The sequence below is a fragment of the Chenopodium album genome, chromosome 18, assembly GCF_948465745.1.
Source record: "Chenopodium album chromosome 18, dcCheAlbu1.1, whole genome shotgun sequence".
Taxonomy (NCBI): Eukaryota; Viridiplantae; Streptophyta; class Magnoliopsida; order Caryophyllales; family Amaranthaceae; genus Chenopodium; species Chenopodium album.
Window position 1 is genome coordinate 6380907 of NC_137851.1, and position 18870 is coordinate 6399776.

The 18870-nt window shown below is 33.9% G+C and overlaps 2 protein-coding genes and 1 pseudogene across 2 annotated transcripts; 1 reads left to right on the forward strand and 2 right to left on the reverse strand.

The window, feature by feature from the left end:
• The first annotated feature begins 5315 nt into the window (after positions 1–5315).
• On the forward strand, positions 5316–6770 carry LOC145591663 (uncharacterized). The gene is made up of 3 exons (XM_081648174.1): positions 5316–5810; positions 5963–6443; positions 6502–6770. Exons 1-3 carry the CDS (start codon positions 5316–5318, stop codon positions 6768–6770), a joined length of 1245 nt encoding a protein of 414 aa, XP_081504300.1.
• Positions 6771–7901: 1131 nt separating this feature from the next.
• Positions 7902–12420, reverse strand: LOC145591328 (amino acid transporter AVT6A-like). Its single transcript, XM_081647758.1, has 5 exons — positions 11374–12420; positions 11130–11282; positions 10366–10569; positions 9148–9613; positions 7902–8438 (listed from the first exon to the last, which is right to left on the reverse strand). Exons 1-5 carry the CDS (start codon positions 11798–11800, stop codon positions 8297–8299), a joined length of 1392 nt encoding a protein of 463 aa, XP_081503884.1. The 5' UTR covers positions 11801–12420; the 3' UTR covers positions 7902–8296.
• A 363-nt stretch (positions 12421–12783) lies between these two features.
• LOC145591664 (protein RRP6-like 2 pseudogene) lies at positions 12784–14160 on the reverse strand (annotated as a pseudogene).
• Positions 14161–18870: the final 4710 nt, after the last annotated feature.

Here is an 18870-nt window from a genome sequence, read left to right on the forward strand (position 1 = left end):
ACAATAATAAATTGACAACAATCATCATCATCGTCATATTAATAATAATAATCTCAATCTCAAAGTAATAATAATATTTAGCAAGATCCTAGGCATGATATTAACAAGATTAATAACAAATCCTAGCATGTTACTAAACAATAAAAATCAAATATTTATCCCTAACATGATACTAACATAATATAAGGAAAAAATAAGAAGCATCCCATAGAAACATACATGATATTAGAAATCTTAGTTATTACCCTAAACATGATACTAGGAATCATAAAGACATCCTAAACATGATACTAGGAATCAAAATAATCAAAGCATGATTTCTATATCAAAAGAATAACAATTAAATTACTTACTTGGATGCCTTGTATCTCTTTCTAATAACAAAATACACGCGTTAGTAACTTCAAGGAAAATAATAAACAATTAAATTAATAATTGAAATAGGGATTTGAGACTAAACCCTTAGAAACTATCAACCTTTCACGTCTAGGGTGAAGGCAACTTCGAACTTGACTAGGTGTGTCTAGAACTTGTGAATGTGGAATTTTGTAAAAGGGGAAGTTTTGAAAAAGAATAGAGGGAGAATAAGCTTCTAGCTTTAGAGAGAAAGAAGAGATGATTGTTGATGATTAAAAACGGAGAGATACGACCCCTATTTATAGAAAAATAATCCAAAAACGATAGAAAATACTTCAAGTTCTATACGGAATAAAACTGGCATCTGTCACCAGGCGACAGACATTAGCGCCAGGCGACAGGATTAGCGCCAGGCGACAGACATTAGCGCCATACGTCAGAATCTGTCGTCTAGTGACAAACTCTGTCGTCTGGCGCTAATTAAAAGATAAGACGCGCTTTGTACGCGGAATCCTTTTCTTAATATGATTAAGCAGCTAATTCCGCGTTGATTAGATTAAAATCAGGTTTTGTGATAAAACACTTATTTTATTCCAAATAAAACTCTTTAAACATAATTATCAATCCTAATCTCATTAGAATTTAAAAGAACCTTCTAGATTATTCTAGAAGATTAAAATCAATCCTAACAACTTTAGGAATAATAATTAATAGGCCCTCCTCTAGATCATTGGGCCACATATAAAATTCATTTCGAGCCAAATTTAATTTAGGCCATAACTTCCTCATTATTCATCGGAATTGGGCTTATAATATATCGTCGGAAAGCTCTTTTCGAGCCCAATCCAACTACACTATTATTGAACCCTTATCATGAACCAAACTAAATTGGACTGGCTATTTTCATAAATAGAGTGTAAATATAAATAATTTCAAAAAACAGAAAGAGTGATATTTTAATAAAAACAACCGCATCACTAGACTTTTCACACTTTCACTTCATTCGATAATCAAGTGACGTGAAAGGTATTCATCACTGGGTTTGGTTTTGGGGAGACACATTTGGGTGTCTACACTATCCTTCTCAAGGAATGGTCGAAGATTGTAAATATTGTTGTCATTGTGATTACGGCTACCCATCTATGTCAAAATAAGGCAAAGTTTAATAATATGTTTAATTAAATTTAAAGTAACATATACGAATTAATTAGGTAACTTTAAAACACTTTATTCAATATTAATTGATCCCAATTGAATTTTAAGTGATTCCAAGATCCTTTATTTGTGTAATAGTTGACCGGACTGAGGCCCTACCATCAATCATTACATTTTCAAGGTAAGTAAACTCTTTACTGATTACAACTCTTGTAACTCTTGGTTGAATAATTAACCATCACATGTTTAATTATTACCCTTTGCTTCAAGGTTCTAAACGCTTTAGGTAACCTTGTTGAGCACAACCAATTAAATATGTAGAACATGATCCACCCCACAATACCTAAAATAACAAGTGACGCTCTGCGGAGGCCGACCCATCACTCACTATTCAAGGATTGTTGGGTATCTAATTGGAAAAACATTCTCAATATTACTGGGATCTAGATTCATTTATGTTGTGATTATTTAGTGAACTCTAGCGCATCATCATTCAACATAAATAAAATCTAACATGCATAATCTACTAATGCAATAAAACATGACATAGTATGGCCCCTTAGTCCTAAGAAAACTAGAAATAAAAAGCTCCCACTTGAATCATCATGGATCTCCATCCACCTTGCTCCTTTGGGCCTTCACTTCATGGGCTTCTTTGGACTAACACTATTTAAATAACTAATCTATTTACTTTAAATAAAAGTCACAAAAATACTTAATGGTACACAGACCGTATTTAGATTACAAAAATACATCACGATGCGTAGATTGTATTTTAGAATCTATGGGCCACACTAGTCTATATATAGAAACATAATATCATATATTATATAAAATGCCATATAATAAATCACTCAACATGCTTGTCTAAATTACAACATCGAATGTTCATAATTAAGGCAACGCATTTCCTAAAATATCTCATATTTTAAATCATAATTAAATAATATCATATATTATTCATGACCAATCATAAAATATCATATATTTTAATTTAGGCATGAGATAGAATCAAATCTTATTTTTAATCTAGAAAGATAAATCATATTTAATCTTCCATGATTATCCTAACAAACTTAGGAGATTCTATCCTAATTACTAGCCAATCAAATAATTTTAAAATCAATTATATCCTAATCTAATTATGGGATAATCACATTATTTAAATCAATTATTATCCTTTTGGAATATGCTCATAATATCCTAATCAATCTTATCCAAAATTAACCACTTTGATTATGGATAATTACCAATTCAACAACTTTAAATATGTATCAAATATAACAACTTTTGAATATTTGATTTTATCCTAAAACAAAAGATTTTATCCAAAATAAAACTGATTTTATCCCAAAATAATTTTGTAATTATCTTGAAATATTTTTCAAAAAGATTTTTTTTTTTTTTGAAAAACCGTGACTGCACGGTGCTGGCCACCGTGGTTGGCTAGCCAAAGCTAGCCACGGTGGCTGCTTCGTAGCAGCACACCGTAGCAGTGGCAGCCAAGGCAGCAGCGTGCAACGCTTGCACAGCTGCTGCCCCAGCCACCAGGGCCGCCGCCCTCCCTCCCTCCCTCTCTCTTTGACAGACAACCAAGTCGGCAGCCGCCGTGGCTGCGCCACCTAGCCACGGCTGCCGGCCTTAATATATATATATATTTTTTGGTATAATTTAATTAAAATAACATTTATCAAAATTAAATCAAATCAGTCCAAAAATTAAAATTAAATCAACATTCAACTTTAAAATTAGGGTTCATCATAAAATTAATCTCAATTTAATTCTAACTCTTAAAATTAAATTGATGATCATACACAAAACATTTTTATGCATAGATCAATCCGATTAAAATTATGAATCATAAAAAAATTCGAGTTAAATCAAAAATCAAGCATAAAATCATATTTTAGGGCTATGAATATTCGAAAAATTCGAAATTAGGGTTAGGGGGTTCGAAATTTTCAAACATTTTAGGTCTAAATTTCGGTCCTCTTCATGGCTATTTGAGCATAATTAAATCGCATTTAATCAATTCTAAAAGTTTAATCACATTAAATATAACAATTGAACCATAATTAAATTAATTTCTCCCTCTTAATTGATTATAAAATTAACATGGACTTCAAATTAATCGTATTAATATGATCAAGTGCGTTCATGCAAGAGGCTAACTGATACCACTGTAGGAGTTTATAGGTACTACGCAGCGGAAAATCATGAATCATATTCAATCAAGTACCTAATCCCAATATCATATGCATAACACACAAGGCACATAATTATACCTTTGAAGCGTGAATTCCACGTAGCAATTGATTGACAAATCAAGGAGAGAATAGAGCCCCAAGCGTTGCTCCTCTACTTAGTCCACGAGCTTCGAGCGAGCCGTCCACCAATACTAGATTGGTCGAGTGATTGAGGAAAACCGCGATCACCACCTTTAATGGACTAACCGACCACCACGAAGCACCACACTGGCGCAAGGGAGGAGAAGAGAGCCGTGAGAGAGAGGAGAGTTTGAGAGGGCTAGGTCTCGTGTTTGCTAATTCGTGTTTTGATCTTACTGATCACTGAATTCAGGTTACATGCAAACCTTAGGTACCTAGTCTATTTATAATCACATTATAATTAGACTAGGGTTAGGAAGCTCAAAAACCCTCAATCTTACTCCATATGGCCGGCCATACTAGGGGATAAGGCCCATCATGTGCCTCGTCCTCTCGTGCTCAATCTAGGCCCTTTGTGTGACCTTATAGGATCCGTCCAATTGGGCTTTGGGCTATTTTCTAGCCCAAAGATCGTTAGTACCTCTAGCTATGATAAAACGACGACCCAAATGTACGAACTTAATTATCTCCATAATTTGATCCATTTATATATCTAGTAATTGCACACAACGAAGACATAAATCCTTCACTAATTGCATTAGAGTTGTTTCATACGATGAAGAAAAGTCGGGGCCGAAAAGGTACCAGTGCATTGAAGCTAGACATGAGTAAAGCCTATGACTGTGTAGAATGGGGATTTTTGAGAAAATTGTCGTTAACTATGGGCTTCGATGGTAGGGGGTGAACTTGGTGATGAAGTGTGTCTCGACTGTTAGTTACTCTTTTATCATCAATGGAAGAGTATGTGGCTCGGTTTCTCCCTCGAGGGGACTTAGGCAAGGAGATCCTCTTTCCCCTTACCTATTTATTTTAGTTGCTGATGCTTTTTCTCACATTCTCACATGTTGAATAATAAAGTGCAGAGAGGAGAGATACATGGGGCAAAGACAAGTCGGAGTGGCCCTGTAATCTCACATCTTTTGTTTGCAGATGATAGCTTACTTTTTGCTAGAGCTAACCGAAGGTAATGCGAAATGATAGTTGAAATTCTCAACCAGTATAAAGTAGCATCCGGGCAAAAAATCAATTTTGAAAAATCGGAAGTTTCTTTTAGCAAAGGAGTGAGCGCCGAGCAAAGGAGTGAGTTGATGGGAGTTTTAAATATGCGTCAGGTTGAAAGACATGGTAAATATTTGGGGATTCCGACTATTGTAGGATGATAAAAAAAAAAAGGCCACTTTCAATGCTCTCACAGATAGAATTTGGAAGAAATTGCAGGATTGGAAGGAAAAATTGTTATCTAGAGCCGGCAAGGAAGTACTTCTCAAAGCAGTAATCCAAGCAATTCTGACATATTTGATGGGAGTGTACAAGCTTCCTGTTTCAGTTACACATAGTATCAGAAAAGCAATGGCTTGATTTTTTTGGGGTTAAAAAGATCAAAAAAGGAAGATTCACTGGAAATCTTGGAATACAATGTGTACTCCGAAATGCTTGGGTGGCATGGGTTTTAAGGATTTGGAAGTTTTCAACGACGCCCTCCTCGGAAGACAAGCTTGGAGACTTGTTCATCTAGATGGCTCGCTGCTTAGTAGAGTTTTGAAGGCAAAGTACTACCCTAATAGTACTTTTTTGGATTCTTTTTTGGGATATGGAGGTAGCTACTCGTGGAGGAGTATCTGGAGCTCAAAAGAACTCATGAAGGAAGGTGTTTTGTGGCGCATTGGCAATGGTTCGAAGGTAAATATTTGGAGGGACCCTTGGCTTGCTGATGCTGAAGGTTGCTTCATAACTAGTCCGGAAGTGGAAGGCCTAACACAGATGTGTGACCTTATTGACCTGAAACTTTGGACTGGGATGTTGCCATCATTTCGGAAAATTTTAATGAATGAGACCAGCGCTGCATCCTATCAATTCCCCTCAGTTCGAGAGCTCCTAGTGATATACTCACGTGGGCTTTTTCCCATGATGGTTAGTATTCTACAAAAACCTCTTATATGCTAGGAAAGGGTTGTAATCTAGATGACTATCACCGTGCCTGGATTGATATTTGGAGTCTGGAAGCCTTTCCTAAAGTCAAACACTTTCTATGGAGGCTATGTAACAACACGTTTCCCACAAAGAACCTGCTGATGACTCGTCACTTATTGGAGTGTGTTATCTGCCCGTGGAGTGGACTGGAAGATGAGACAAGCTCGCATGTTCTGTTTAATTGTTCGCGTGCTGCAGAGCTATGGGAGGATAGTGGTTATGCTGATATGCTGAAGGATATGTCCGGCTCGTTTTTTGACTTGGTTGTCAGGTGGAAGGAAGCTCACGCAAATAAATTCCAAAGAGCTGCATACTTAGTGTGGCTACTATGGTTTGAGCGCAATCAGTGGGTGTTTGAAGGGAAGATCACGCCAAGTAGTGTCATTTTAGCTCGGCTGGAGAGGATGATTGAAGAATGTGGGAAGTACAACAACATGGTGTATAAAGTTGTGCCTGTGAAAGGAAGGAAAAGTCGCAAGAAGTGGAAAGCGCCCCCTGAGAACACCATCAAATTGAATGCTGATGCGTGTTTAGATGATGAGGGTTGGGTGGGTATGGGTGTTGTAACACGAGGTACATCTTGCTCGAAGATTCGGTTATAAGGAGGTCATTCTTGAATCTGATTGTGAAGCTCTAGTCACCAGGCTTACCAAGGCTGCCATATATTTTTCTGACCTTGATACAGTACTTGAGGATCTTCTATCTATGAGTTGTGATTTTAATATGTTAAAGTGGTCTCATGTAAAAAGAGATGGGAACAATGTTGCCCACCATCTTGCTAAGGTCATTCATAGTGGTGTCGAACAAGTGTGGGTAGGTCATTGCCCTAGGGAGGTTTCCCCGTATGTACTCTGTACTCTTTGTCCCTTTATTAATATATTTGTTCGGCGTGTTTTCTAAAAAAAAAAATTCATTTAATTTCTGTACTAAAGTATAAAAGAGATTCAATGCTTTGGATTTAAAGGGTATATTTCCTTTTGTGTCCTTCCTTTAGATTATAATTAAGTACAAATTGAGGTAAATCCAACAAGATCTCACATGATTAAATATAGTTTTTTTTTCGTATAATCACAATATTACATTATAAGAGAGTGTTTGATGTCAAAATCTTAATGTTACAAGTAAATTGGAGTGGAGGAAGTAATGTATTATGAGCATTAAACCAATCCATATTTTGACCTAAACTACTCTATAAAGTCTATATCAACAACCAATCAAAAGGTGCATTAAAAAAAAACTTTAATACAATTAGCGCGATTTTAATTTTTTTTATTTTATACAATTATATAATTATATTAGTAATACTAGTATACTAGTTTTGTGCCCCGTGCGATGTCCGGGTTGTTTATTGAATTTTGAGGTAAATTTTTAATCTATATGTCAAATTTTAAAATATATGATTGATACAAAATTAGTTAGGAATTGATTTGCTTTTGTGACGATTTGCTATCTAGTAGGCATGTAATGACTAATAATAATGTTGGTGAAAATGTTCGACTCAATACATTAAAAAAAATAGCAAAAAATAAACTAAATAAAATAAATGTTCAAAGCACGTTGGATTGACCCGAACCCAAAACTATAGGCAAGGGTTGAACATTTCTTGACTCGTAACCTGAAGTGACCCAATGCGAGAGACTCAAGACCTAACCATAATTGACAAGTCTGCATTCTATTAGATTGTTAAGTATATAATTTAAACCGATTAGGATATATTATAAATGGATGTTTTACGCTTTGAATTACTCCTTCGCTCCAAAAAAAATTATGATATAAAAATAAATTTATATGATAATTTTTTAGAATTATAATCTAATAATTTTTTTGAATAAAATTATGAAATCTATTTAAATCTATCTAATATGGCGTAATACTTGACGAAAAGTTGAAACGCCAAGTGTCGCAATCACGTTACCTGGCTGAAAGTTTAGCTTTATATATTAGTTATATGATTACATATAACTAGGTTAAGGGGTGGAGAGGATGAAAGAAGGAAAAAAAAAAAAGCTTGCAAAGTTTACATATAAGAACTGAAATAATTAGTTTTGGTAGATCCACCATATTAAAAACCAGTTGAAGGCAGCTTCTTATGCCCACAAGCCGACCTTTGGTATACAATATATCAAGTACAATCAACATTGACATCGAAAAAAGTTTATCACGAACTTCCGGCCGATCTCTTTTATTTTGTAAACTATATATAGACAATATACTTATCGGTGGTACATCACAACAAACACCGGTAGGATATAAGATTACAGTTTGCACAAAGAGCTACTGCATGTATACATGACAAGCTGCATTTGCTCTTCATTGTAACTCTTAATACCCTAAGAGCAAGTAATCTCCAAACTTTCACGGAACAGGACAAAGTCAATGCTCTGCTTTGTGCCCAAATAACTTAAAACGGAGCATCAAGTGTCCTTTCACATTTGACTGGTTACAGAACTCTTCTTGAACAGTGCATAGGCATCACTATATATTGCCACGACATTTGAAAACACTGCAAGGACAATCATCAAAATGGCCAAGGATTTTTCTTTGGTTGTGGAAATGGCATAGCGATCCCTGAAACATCAATTTGCAAGATGAATTAGACAACTGATCGATACAAGATGGAGGTTATGCTAAGTTTACTGACACACGTGTTTGTAATTCACGCACGTAGGTGAAGCATTTAAGTGGCTCACACAAATATATTGCAGCATAATTGAGAAACCAAATTGAACCATAAGTATTGTCCCAATTCTATAGTGATTTGTAACAACAATATCATTCTGGTGGATCCATGCCATCTATTAACTCTAATTGAAATTCAAAAAAATGCTGCAAATTAGGGATCTTCCATTTTAAGATAGGGGGAAATAAAAAGGCGATTAGATAGTGGTGTGTCCAGGCGTCCTGCAGTAACGAGATCACATTTTACTTTGCTTAAGCCTGGTAAGGAATATTCATTAAGCAGTAGACTACTAACAACACTTAATTTTTCACCCAAAAAAAATAAAAAAGAAATGCATGTACTGTTAATCAGGTCAAACTCATGCACAGAAGTAATACAAACATCAGACAGAATCAACATGACAACATAGAGTAATTTGGATAGTGCATTTGAAGTTCTATTTTTTGTGGAACTAGTGCAGTTAAGAATGAATAAGAATTAAGAATCTATCACCAAGACACAAGTCACACAGCTAAACAAGAACAATGGCAATCCCTGTTTCACAGGTCTTATTTATAAAAGTTGTTTTAAGAACGAATAAGTGACAGAGGTACTCACTTTAAGATAATAGATGCAGGAAAGATAAACCCAAGACAAACTGCAGCCGTTGCTCCAGTAAACTGAAACGCATCCCAGATGCTGGGTATGAAAGTTGCTCCCAGAAATATGAGAGTTATAAGCACTGCAGTAATAAGAGAAAATCTCTTGTTGCTGTTAACCAGAGGACTTGATGAAGGGAAGAAAAGGCCGTCAATATTGAGCCTTAAAGGATAGAAGACAATGGGGAAAACAAGCATCAAGTGTGCAGCATAGCTGACACGTACAGCATCATTCAGCACGCCACCATATGGTATTCCAAGGTCAGTATCAAAGTTTGCAAGGACATCATCCAGAGTTCCATCGCCAAACAGAAGAAACCCAAATAAACTTGTCATAACATACACAGAAGAACAGAGACCAAGTGCTGTTCGAACAACAGGTTTTATTTCGGTAGAGTCCTCGAGTTCATTATCAATCGAGTGAACTGCAAAAGTTTTGGTTCAATTGTAAATGAGCAAAAAAATTTTGTTTGTCACAAAATACTCTATCAGTCAAACCAATCAGTAATCTATGATAGTTCTATTGGTGCAGAAAGTAGGCACGGGAGTTCAATTTTGCTAAATATAAACTAGTAATTCCATAAAAAATTACTTATCCTTTAACATACCCGAGCAACGAAACACTAAGTTGCATCTGTGCAAGTTTTTTTCGTTGTAGATAACTGACTGGTTTAAATTCATGGGATAAAATGTCCCATATATCTCAAGATAAGAAAGCAACTTGGCACTTGTAACTCTTCAAATGGCGAATTCTCACCTACTAATTGCTAGAACAGAATCTCATTTGACTTGTTCATGAGTTCAGAGAGAACCAAGAGAAGAGTAGTTGGCATAATTATATATACGAAAAATAAATAGAAACATGAATGGGCCATATTCCATCTGCAAGTCATCTTTATGAAAGATAAAGGGATTGCGTTAAATTAATGAGATTGCATGTCCAACATAGATACTTTTAACCTTTAAAGAGGAACATTTTCCTTCTGGATACTATATTTTATTCACTACATAGAGTGACAAGTATGTGCAAGTCTTTTTTTCCTATTATTATTTGAGAAAATAGACTGCTTCCATTTCATGGAACTTGGGTCAAATCCTACATTATCTATACTCTTCAAAAGTTTAGAAAACACCCAAAAAAAACAAAAAACATAAAATAAAAACTGAATTGACATACCATTGTAGTGACATATATATGCTGTTACAAGAACAGGTACAGCAGTGAAGAGTTTCCAGAATGAATTAAAATCGGTAATATCAGGAAGCAATCTGGGCATCAACACAGTTCCACTTATCAACTTTATAACTGCAATTCCTACCATAATTACAAGAAATACAACAGCCAGGCCAACTGACAATGCTGATGTATATCTCAGAGAATCTGCAACACAAACACCAATCACAAGTACTTATCATAATTCATAATAATCAACAAAATATAGTAACAAAAAGAAAATGGTTTCAGCAACAGTAAATAAAAATAAAAACCTCCGATTTTCATTAATATCTTATCCAACATTGCCTATAGATTCAAGAGATAACAGACAACCTGCACCAAATCAAAGATTGTACCCCTAAGTTTTGATATAGTACCATACTCTAAAACTGGCATCTAATGTCTTCAATTGATCCAAATAATGCTAAAGATGTATGCCCACATAAGTTTGAAAATTGAAATAGTACCATAGTCTAACCACCACCCTTTATCATCTGCAATTGATCTAAATATCTCTAATTGGTCATCAATAATATATAACAAAACACTTGAAGAGCAATGAGTCAACCAAACATGTCTTGTATGTCAATAATAAACTTATGAAACTGCAATGGCAGATAGCCAGATCGCGAAAGATATCATATTTGCAGATTTGCTAAAGAACAAGTGCACTTGCTTAATAGCAAGTATGACTATCAAGACCAACCAATAAAGCAACAACTCACCAATACGCTTAAAGCAAGCCAATGGAGCAAACACACAGAGAGTTGTGATTAGGAGAATCCAAAACCGGCCGTTCCACCAGTGATCTCCAAACCAACCTTCCAACACACCAGCATGGTGAACTCCACTGGCAGATGTTCCTGATAGCACATCACCTTCAAAGAAATCCAAAAACCTTCAGCAAAACCGAGCACGAAAAGCCAACAATCAATAAGATAAACATATAATCATAATATAGTTATATACCTATAATGATCATGTACACAATAAGAACACCAATATTGTTGACTAAAACAGCAACTTGCAGCAAAATTCTACCAACTTTTCCAAAAGCATCTTCCATTACACCACCATAAGATGAACACTTTCCAGCCCTGCTAAACTTAAGCAACATTTCAATGGATTTCTCAGTCAAAAAAGCCATAAATATGATCATAAAAATCCCAAGACCAAGACCCAAAATCTTCATAGTTGCTGGCAAAGCCATAATTCCAGCTCCAATAATTGTTGTGGACAAATTAAAGACAGCCCCAGAAAATGAAGCTCCATTAAATTCATCAAATCCAGCTTCTTCTTGACGTTTTCTGGGTAACAATGGAGCATTTTCATCAGGGACTTGCTTCGATTTCTTTGGGTGTCTCTCCCTCTTCGACTCCATATTATCAATTGTCATTTTTCCCCCAAAAAACTTGAATTTATAGACCCTAAAATTTAGAATTTTACAGGAGCAGCAAATTAAGAGCAAGATTATCCAATCTTATTTGATAGTTTGCTCAAATCTGTCAGGATTCTTAGGAAGAAATTTTATGATTGGATTCCAAAATTAGCAAATTTCTATAAATTGGGTATCTGGATTTTGTGATTCCAGAATCCCTGATTTCAAAAAAAATTGGGGGAAATTTAGGGTTTTGGGTAATTAAAAAGGCAAGACGTTTTTTTTACAACCAACAGACAAATTGGTAATTGAAAAACACTAGTTGACCCAGAACTGGAAACCCAGAAATTTAAGTGCAAATTTTGTAATAAAACACAAGAAATTTACAGATTTTATTGTAAATTGAGCAGAATTATAGACCCAGATGAAATCAAATTATTGAAATTGACATAAACAAAGTAATTAGAATAAACAGAGATAAGTGAGAAACTGATAAGATTGAAAGTGAACCAATCAAACAAAGTTGATGATAGATTGAAAGATTGTTTGTTTGTGGGATTTAAATATTCAAAGGTGAAGCTTAGTTCAGTTGAGATAAGCTGAGAATTGAAGTGAAAAATTTGTACACGCAAACTAATAAGTAATCACTAATCACATAATTGAAGAATATTACCGCGTACTCCGTATATAATTGCAAAACGTTACAATACTCGACTAAAATTAGAGTCTAAGGATGATTTTTTATTTCTTATCAATAATTGAGTTAGACCATTAATCATAAAGATTAAAGACAGACGGCCAAATATTAAAGACGTAAACAATGCGCCAAAACTGTCATTATATAGTATGGACTTCATACTAATTAGTCTTATGATTAGTTTGTTAAACTTAGACCTATCACTTTTTTAATTAGTCTTATGATAATAGAGATCCCATAATAAAAACAAGAATTGTATTGTTATCAAATTCAGTACTATTATTTACACCCTTCAAATATTGAATTACATATATATTGAAAGAAGGCTACTAACACAATCATAAATCGGGTTAACAACAATTGGCAAACACCTAGGAATGGAATACATAACCAATTTTTCCGAGCTCTCATATCTTCCCGATAATTGAATTTTTCTTGCAATATCTGAGACGGGTATTTTATGTTTTAATTGTAGAGACAAATCCTCGAACTTAGTCGTGCGAGCTTCAATATCAACGGCAACTTTAATCAACTTGACAATATAATCTAAATCTATGAAATCATGCTTGTATTTCACAATCCTCATCAAATCTTCTTCATTTTTAGGTAATTTCTTAGCAATTTCCAAAAGTACCTTATTAGGCAAAACATAGCCCGTACTCTCATCTTCTTCTCTCGCAACATTATCACGCCATTCAACCAAAGCACATACGACCGCAAGTTGTTTACCATCCAAATAAGCTTTCCATTAGTCCGTACAAATACAAGTACGAAACGTCCTTATCGAACACTTCTTTCTCATACAATCGAATACTAACATTATGACTTAACCTACACACTTCGGCCAAGGAATCTTGACCGTACTTAGACAAAATCGTAGACTTCATAACATCGTGAACGTAAAGGAGATAATGGGTATCTTCTCTTGCGTACTTGATCATATCATGAGGAAGAGGCCGAATTCTCCAATCCGAAGTTTGATACTCTTTGATAGCCGAAACACCACAATAATACTTTAGAAGGAATTCAAGAGAGTTTCTTTCTAATCCCATTACCCTAGACGCTTGCATCGTGTCAAATTAATTGCACACATAAATATCAAAATCCCTTTGAAGCCACTTAATATCATTACTTGCACCGTGCATTATTTTTCTCTTAGACGGATCTTGAAAAATATGTCTTAGGTAATCTCCAATACTATCCCATAACTTAAGAGTATCAACCACAAAATCCTCATGACGAGTTGAAATTTGCATAAGACAAGTAATCCCTTGGAACGAACGGTACGAATTGTGCTCTAAATCCACCGCAAACTCTTCCACCTCGGATAACTTGGTGGCCAAGTAATCCAAATCAGCTACGTTCTCGACTAGTTTAAAAGGGGTTGATTCAATCGACTTAGGCTTAGTAAGGTGCGACGGTAAGGGAGGGAGGAAAGCGAAGTCTATGGGATTGTAACGCGTAGCCGGGTGGATGGGTTGTGATCCACATTTAGGCAACCATGGATGAGTGAAAGGAGTGTTAGAATTATCTATTTCGATATTGAATTCATCTTGAGGTTTTGATAACCAAGAAACATGAAACAGAACTACGGTCATTGTTTTTTTTTTTTTTTTTTTTGAGAGAATAAAATTTAGAAAAGTTTGTGGGTTTATGAAGTATGAGATTGATTAATTGATGTAATAATAGAATTTTAGTACGTATATATAAAGGAAATAAACATCTATTAAAGAATATATCCAATTACTAGTCGATTTCCTAAAACGCATTTACTCTAGCCGACTATATTATTGGCGACTTTCCTAAAATTACTTTATTTTAGCCTACAAATCTTCCCTTAATCTAATATATATATAAAGGGGAGTTTTTCCTTGAGTTTTTAGAGAGCTACGTAAGATTTAATTTTCTTAGTGCGCCATGTAAGATTATAAATTTAAGTTGTAGTCAATTAAATAAGAGATTATTAATTTCTTTTACAATTAAATAATTCAAATGACACGTAAGCAAAATTGACGAATGAGATTTTAAAGTTTAAATTAATTAAATATAAAATATTATCTTTTGAGATTAAGAATTTTATCTAATATTTTAAAACTAATATCATAACAATTTAAATCGCATAAATATGAAAAATATTTTTAAAAAATACTAACAAACCGTGCATCGCACTGGTTTCATCTAGTTTTATGGTAAATTGGAATTACTTGGTGGTATCCAATCCAATTTATGACAATTTTAGTTTCTTAAATTAAAGGGTGAATAGTAATCCTTCCGTTTATTTATCAACTTATTTAAATACGTATTTTATTACTTGTGTTCTTTTTTTTACCCCTCTCTAGCTTATGCGTATTAGTTACGAAGTAGTATATGATTATATCTTTTTATTTTATTTTTTCACATTGTTTATCGTCTATAAATAAATTAAAGGAACAACCGCTGATGTTATTACTTTTCACATGTCAACCTCTTATAAAAAAAATTTCCACCAAAACTAATAATGACATCATTATTTTTTTTTCAACATAAATAAAAATTTAAATTTGATAAATTAATTATACATTTCTCTAACAGATTTTATATTTAAATTGACTAATTATGCAATTTCGATTGAAAAAATTAAAGGAAGGTCAAACTATTTCATTTTCTTATAAACATTATCTTTTTCTCCTACTCCGTATATTTTATACAGATTATATGAATTGGGGCTTCCACTCTTTATTAATTTCTCAATTTATTAGATGTTGATTAAATTATTTGTACTACGTACGTACATATTACACACAAATAAGCTAAATAATATTGTTAAAATCGTAAAATAATATTTAAAGCGTGCATCGCACGAGCCTAATCTAGTATAGCTAATATATAAAGCTAAACTTTTAGCCAGGTCACGAGACAACGACACTTGGCGTTTTCGCTTTTCGCCAAGTGTCGCGCCACGTAGTCAATAATTAAATATTTGTATATATGTTTTATGAATAAAAAAAATTGTATTTTTCTTAAAGGATAAAAACTATGATAGATAGATTTTGTAAGATAAAAAAGGTTAGTTTAGAGATTTAAATTCAATAAAAACTGGATAGATTTATAGGATAAAATTGTTGATTTAGAGTTTTATTTCCGAAAAAATACCTATATTTCATAGGTACAGATAAATTATAAGTTTAGCCAGATCGCGAGACAACAAGACATGACATTACAACTTTTCACCAAATGTCGTACAAGTAGACAACAATTAAATAATTTATTATAAAATATCCTAATCGATTGAATTAAAATACTTCACAATCTAATATGATGAATTATGATTTTATTACTTTATATAGAATTGTCAATCCGATGAATCACGAGTCATTTCAAGTCGAGTCACTTCAGGTTACGGGTCAACCCAACAAGCTTAGAACATTTTTTACTTTAATTTTGGCTAATTTTTAGAAATTTCTAATATTTCAAGTTTATGTTGCTATTTTTTTATATATATTTTTTGAATCAAACATTTTCACCAATATTATTATTGGTCAATACATGCCTACTACATAATTTAAATCTTCACAAAATCACATCATAACTACTTTTGTATGAATAATATATTTTAAAACTTAATACATAGATAAAAAATTTATCTTAAAATTCAATAAACAACCCACGCATCACACGAGTCACCAAACTAGTTTTTTAATAAACTTTATTACACTCTTTTATCTCAAATTTTAATTCATCAACAGACCACACTTTCACAAGTGAGATAGTGAAGGAAACACTTTATCACCGGAAAAAAAATTTCCTAAGATACCTCTAACTAATTTGGGACTTATGGTAAAAATTTTAAACTTCAAGGGTACTTCATGTATTCCCAAAAAAAACACGTGTGCATTTTGAGAATCTCACCTAATATGAGAGGTAATTTAGGAAATTTTCTTATAAGGTTTATATGGATAATGTAATGGGATTTGATTTTATGTATTTTAAAGAGTACTTTTATTATGGAGTAATAAATAATGGCAAACTTTCAAATAAATTGGATGTACAATAAATATCGTACATCTGTTATAAAGTTTCCCTAAAATGAGCAAAATTTATCCTAATATGAATGAAAGTTATCCTGAAATAAATAAAAGTTACAAAGTATTTATGCTTTATTGATAAAAGTTGCCCAAAAAATTGTAACAGTGACCCTATTAATTTGCTAAAAAGTGACCCCCAATGTACAATAAATTACTGTATATCGGTTGTATACAAAAGTTACTCATAAATAATTGGCAATTTTAGATATATAATTTTTTACAGAGTACTCTCTCCGTTCCCGATTGATAGTCACTTTTCAAGAAAAATAACGGGAATTAAGGAGAATAAAGAAAGTACATTGAAAAAGTAAATTTACATTGAGTATGCAAAAAAAGTAGAGAAAGAAAGTAATTAAAGTACATGGGAAAGTAAAATTTACATTGGAAAGTTAAATTTGCACAAATATTTTTGCAAAATGTTAGAGAATTTTGGTAAAAAAATAATATTAATGGTACTTGAAAAAAGCAAATGTGACTAACATTTTGGGTGCCCAAAAAATGGCATAAGTGACTATCAATCGGGGACGGAGGGAGTATTATTTTAGGTTAACATATAACTTAACGGATATAATTGTACATTATTTATGGTATACCTAGTATATTTACAACTTCAGAGCCTTTTTGGTGCAGCAGGCCACACGGTATGGCCTGCTGCCAAGTTGATATGTCCATTTTATATAGTGATTTACCCCCGTCCCTTGATCATAATTAGTAGTGTTTTTGGCTCTTTCGAGCCACTTTTATTACTAATTGGTGTTTTCCAATATTTTCGTAGTTTTGGTTGGGTTTTGTAGGAAATTGCACTTTTGGAGCATTTTCCCGGATTTTCGAGTAGCGACTACGAGCATTGGAGGTGCACGGCCACTGATTGAAGCCCAAGGCCGGTTAGAAGAAGCAAATCGGTGATTAAGGGCTCGGTATTGGAAATCCCGAGGCATTTGGACCAAGTTCAAAGACCCAAGGAGGAAATCCGATTGGGCTTAGGAGTAAAGGCCCAATCAAAGTCCATTATTGGTGCCCAAGAGCTCCGCTCGGGGCCATAAGGCCTCGCCCGAAGGCGCGCCCGGCCGGGCGGGGCGAGCAAAGAAGAGAAGAATATCGCGCCCGGAGCACGCGCCCGACTGGGCGCGAGAGGTGATTTTAGCAACAAAAAGGCGGGCCCGGCCGGGCGAAGAGGCGCCCGATCGGGCGCGAGTTTTAGGGGATTTGTTTAGGCTCCGATTAGTTTCGTTTAGCGTAGAATTTCCTTGCTTAGTGTTTTGATGTAATTTATTTAGGTAAGTTTAGGACTTCTTTTACACACTCTTACTACTTTTCTCTCTCTACTTAGATTTTCTCTCTCTAAACCTTTACTCTTTCTCTTGTTCTTAAACTCCGTTTGTAATTCCGTCGATTCGGTACGATTTTTATTTTATTAATTTCAGTATTTTTATTCCTTCAATTCCTTATGACTTGTTTAATTGCTTTGTTTAGTTTAATTCTAATCATGTCTGAGTAGTTTACTTTCTAGGGTTTATGGGGATCTAATAAATAATATGAAGGGGTAAATTATGATTGCTGATTGTTAATGGTTAATTAATTTCCTATTGATTGATTTAATGCTATGCAATTAGATTAGGCCTGATTTAATTGTATGGGTTTGGCAATATTGATTCGAGATTCGAGAGATGAGAATTAATGTTTAGGCTTAGTTTCAATAGGCAGACTAATTTATAAATGGTTAAGTTGAGATTCGAGAGATGAGATTTAATACCGATAAATTAACTCTGTGATTGTAATACGTAGCGAAGGCCCTTTATAATCTGATTGATTGATGCGTTAATGGTTGATTATTATGTTTTACCCTGAAATGTTGTTTATTAGTGAACCTGTGTCCTAGGTCTTTTAATATTTGATTTCTCCTATTTTATTCTCCCTGCTCATATTCTTCGTAGTATAGATCTTTAATAACAAAAAATTATTACTTAATAATTTAGATTACTTTTAATTAATTAGGAATAAATTGACTTGTTTCCCTGTGGTTCGACCCTTCTTCCCTATCTACTTTTGTTAGAGGATTTAGGTAATATTTTTGATTAGGGGATACGACTTTACCCTGTCACAAGTCAGCAAAAATAACGGACCTTGACGCGCGTAGAACGGGGGTACTAGTTTTGTCAAGGTTACTTGTATTTTTTTTTTCAGGGGTTACTTGTATTTTTTTTTCAGGGGTTACTTGTATTTTTCAGGGGTTACTTGATATTTTTTTTTTCAGGGGTTACTTGTATGGATTACTTATTCAGGGGTTACTTGTAATTTTCAGAGCTTACTTGTATGGATTACTTATT

What these genes read in the sequence shown, in the direction of transcription:
- LOC145591663 (XM_081648174.1), top strand. Translation starts at nt 5,316, where the DNA reads ATGTGTACTCCGAAATGCTTGGGTGGCATGGGTTTTAAGGATTTGGAA. An exon ending in GTGGGCTTTTTCCCATGATG is followed by an intron (nt 5,811 to 5,962) that starts GTTAGTATTCTA and finishes TTTCCCACAAAG; the next exon opens with AACCTGCTGATGACTCGTCA. An exon ending in TATGGGTGTTGTAACACGAG is followed by an intron (nt 6,444 to 6,501) that starts GTACATCTTGCT and finishes CTGATTGTGAAG; the next exon opens with CTCTAGTCACCAGGCTTACC.
- LOC145591328 (XM_081647758.1), bottom strand. Translation starts at nt 11,800, where the DNA reads ATGACAATTGATAATATGGAGTCGAAGAGGGAGAGACACCCAAAGAAA. An exon ending in TGTGTACATGATCATTATAG is followed by an intron (nt 11,283 to 11,373) that starts GTATATAACTAT and finishes ATTTCTTTGAAG; the next exon opens with GTGATGTGCTATCAGGAACA. An exon ending in GGCTTGCTTTAAGCGTATTG is followed by an intron (nt 10,570 to 11,129) that starts GTGAGTTGTTGC and finishes TTTGTGTTGCAG; the next exon opens with ATTCTCTGAGATATACATCA.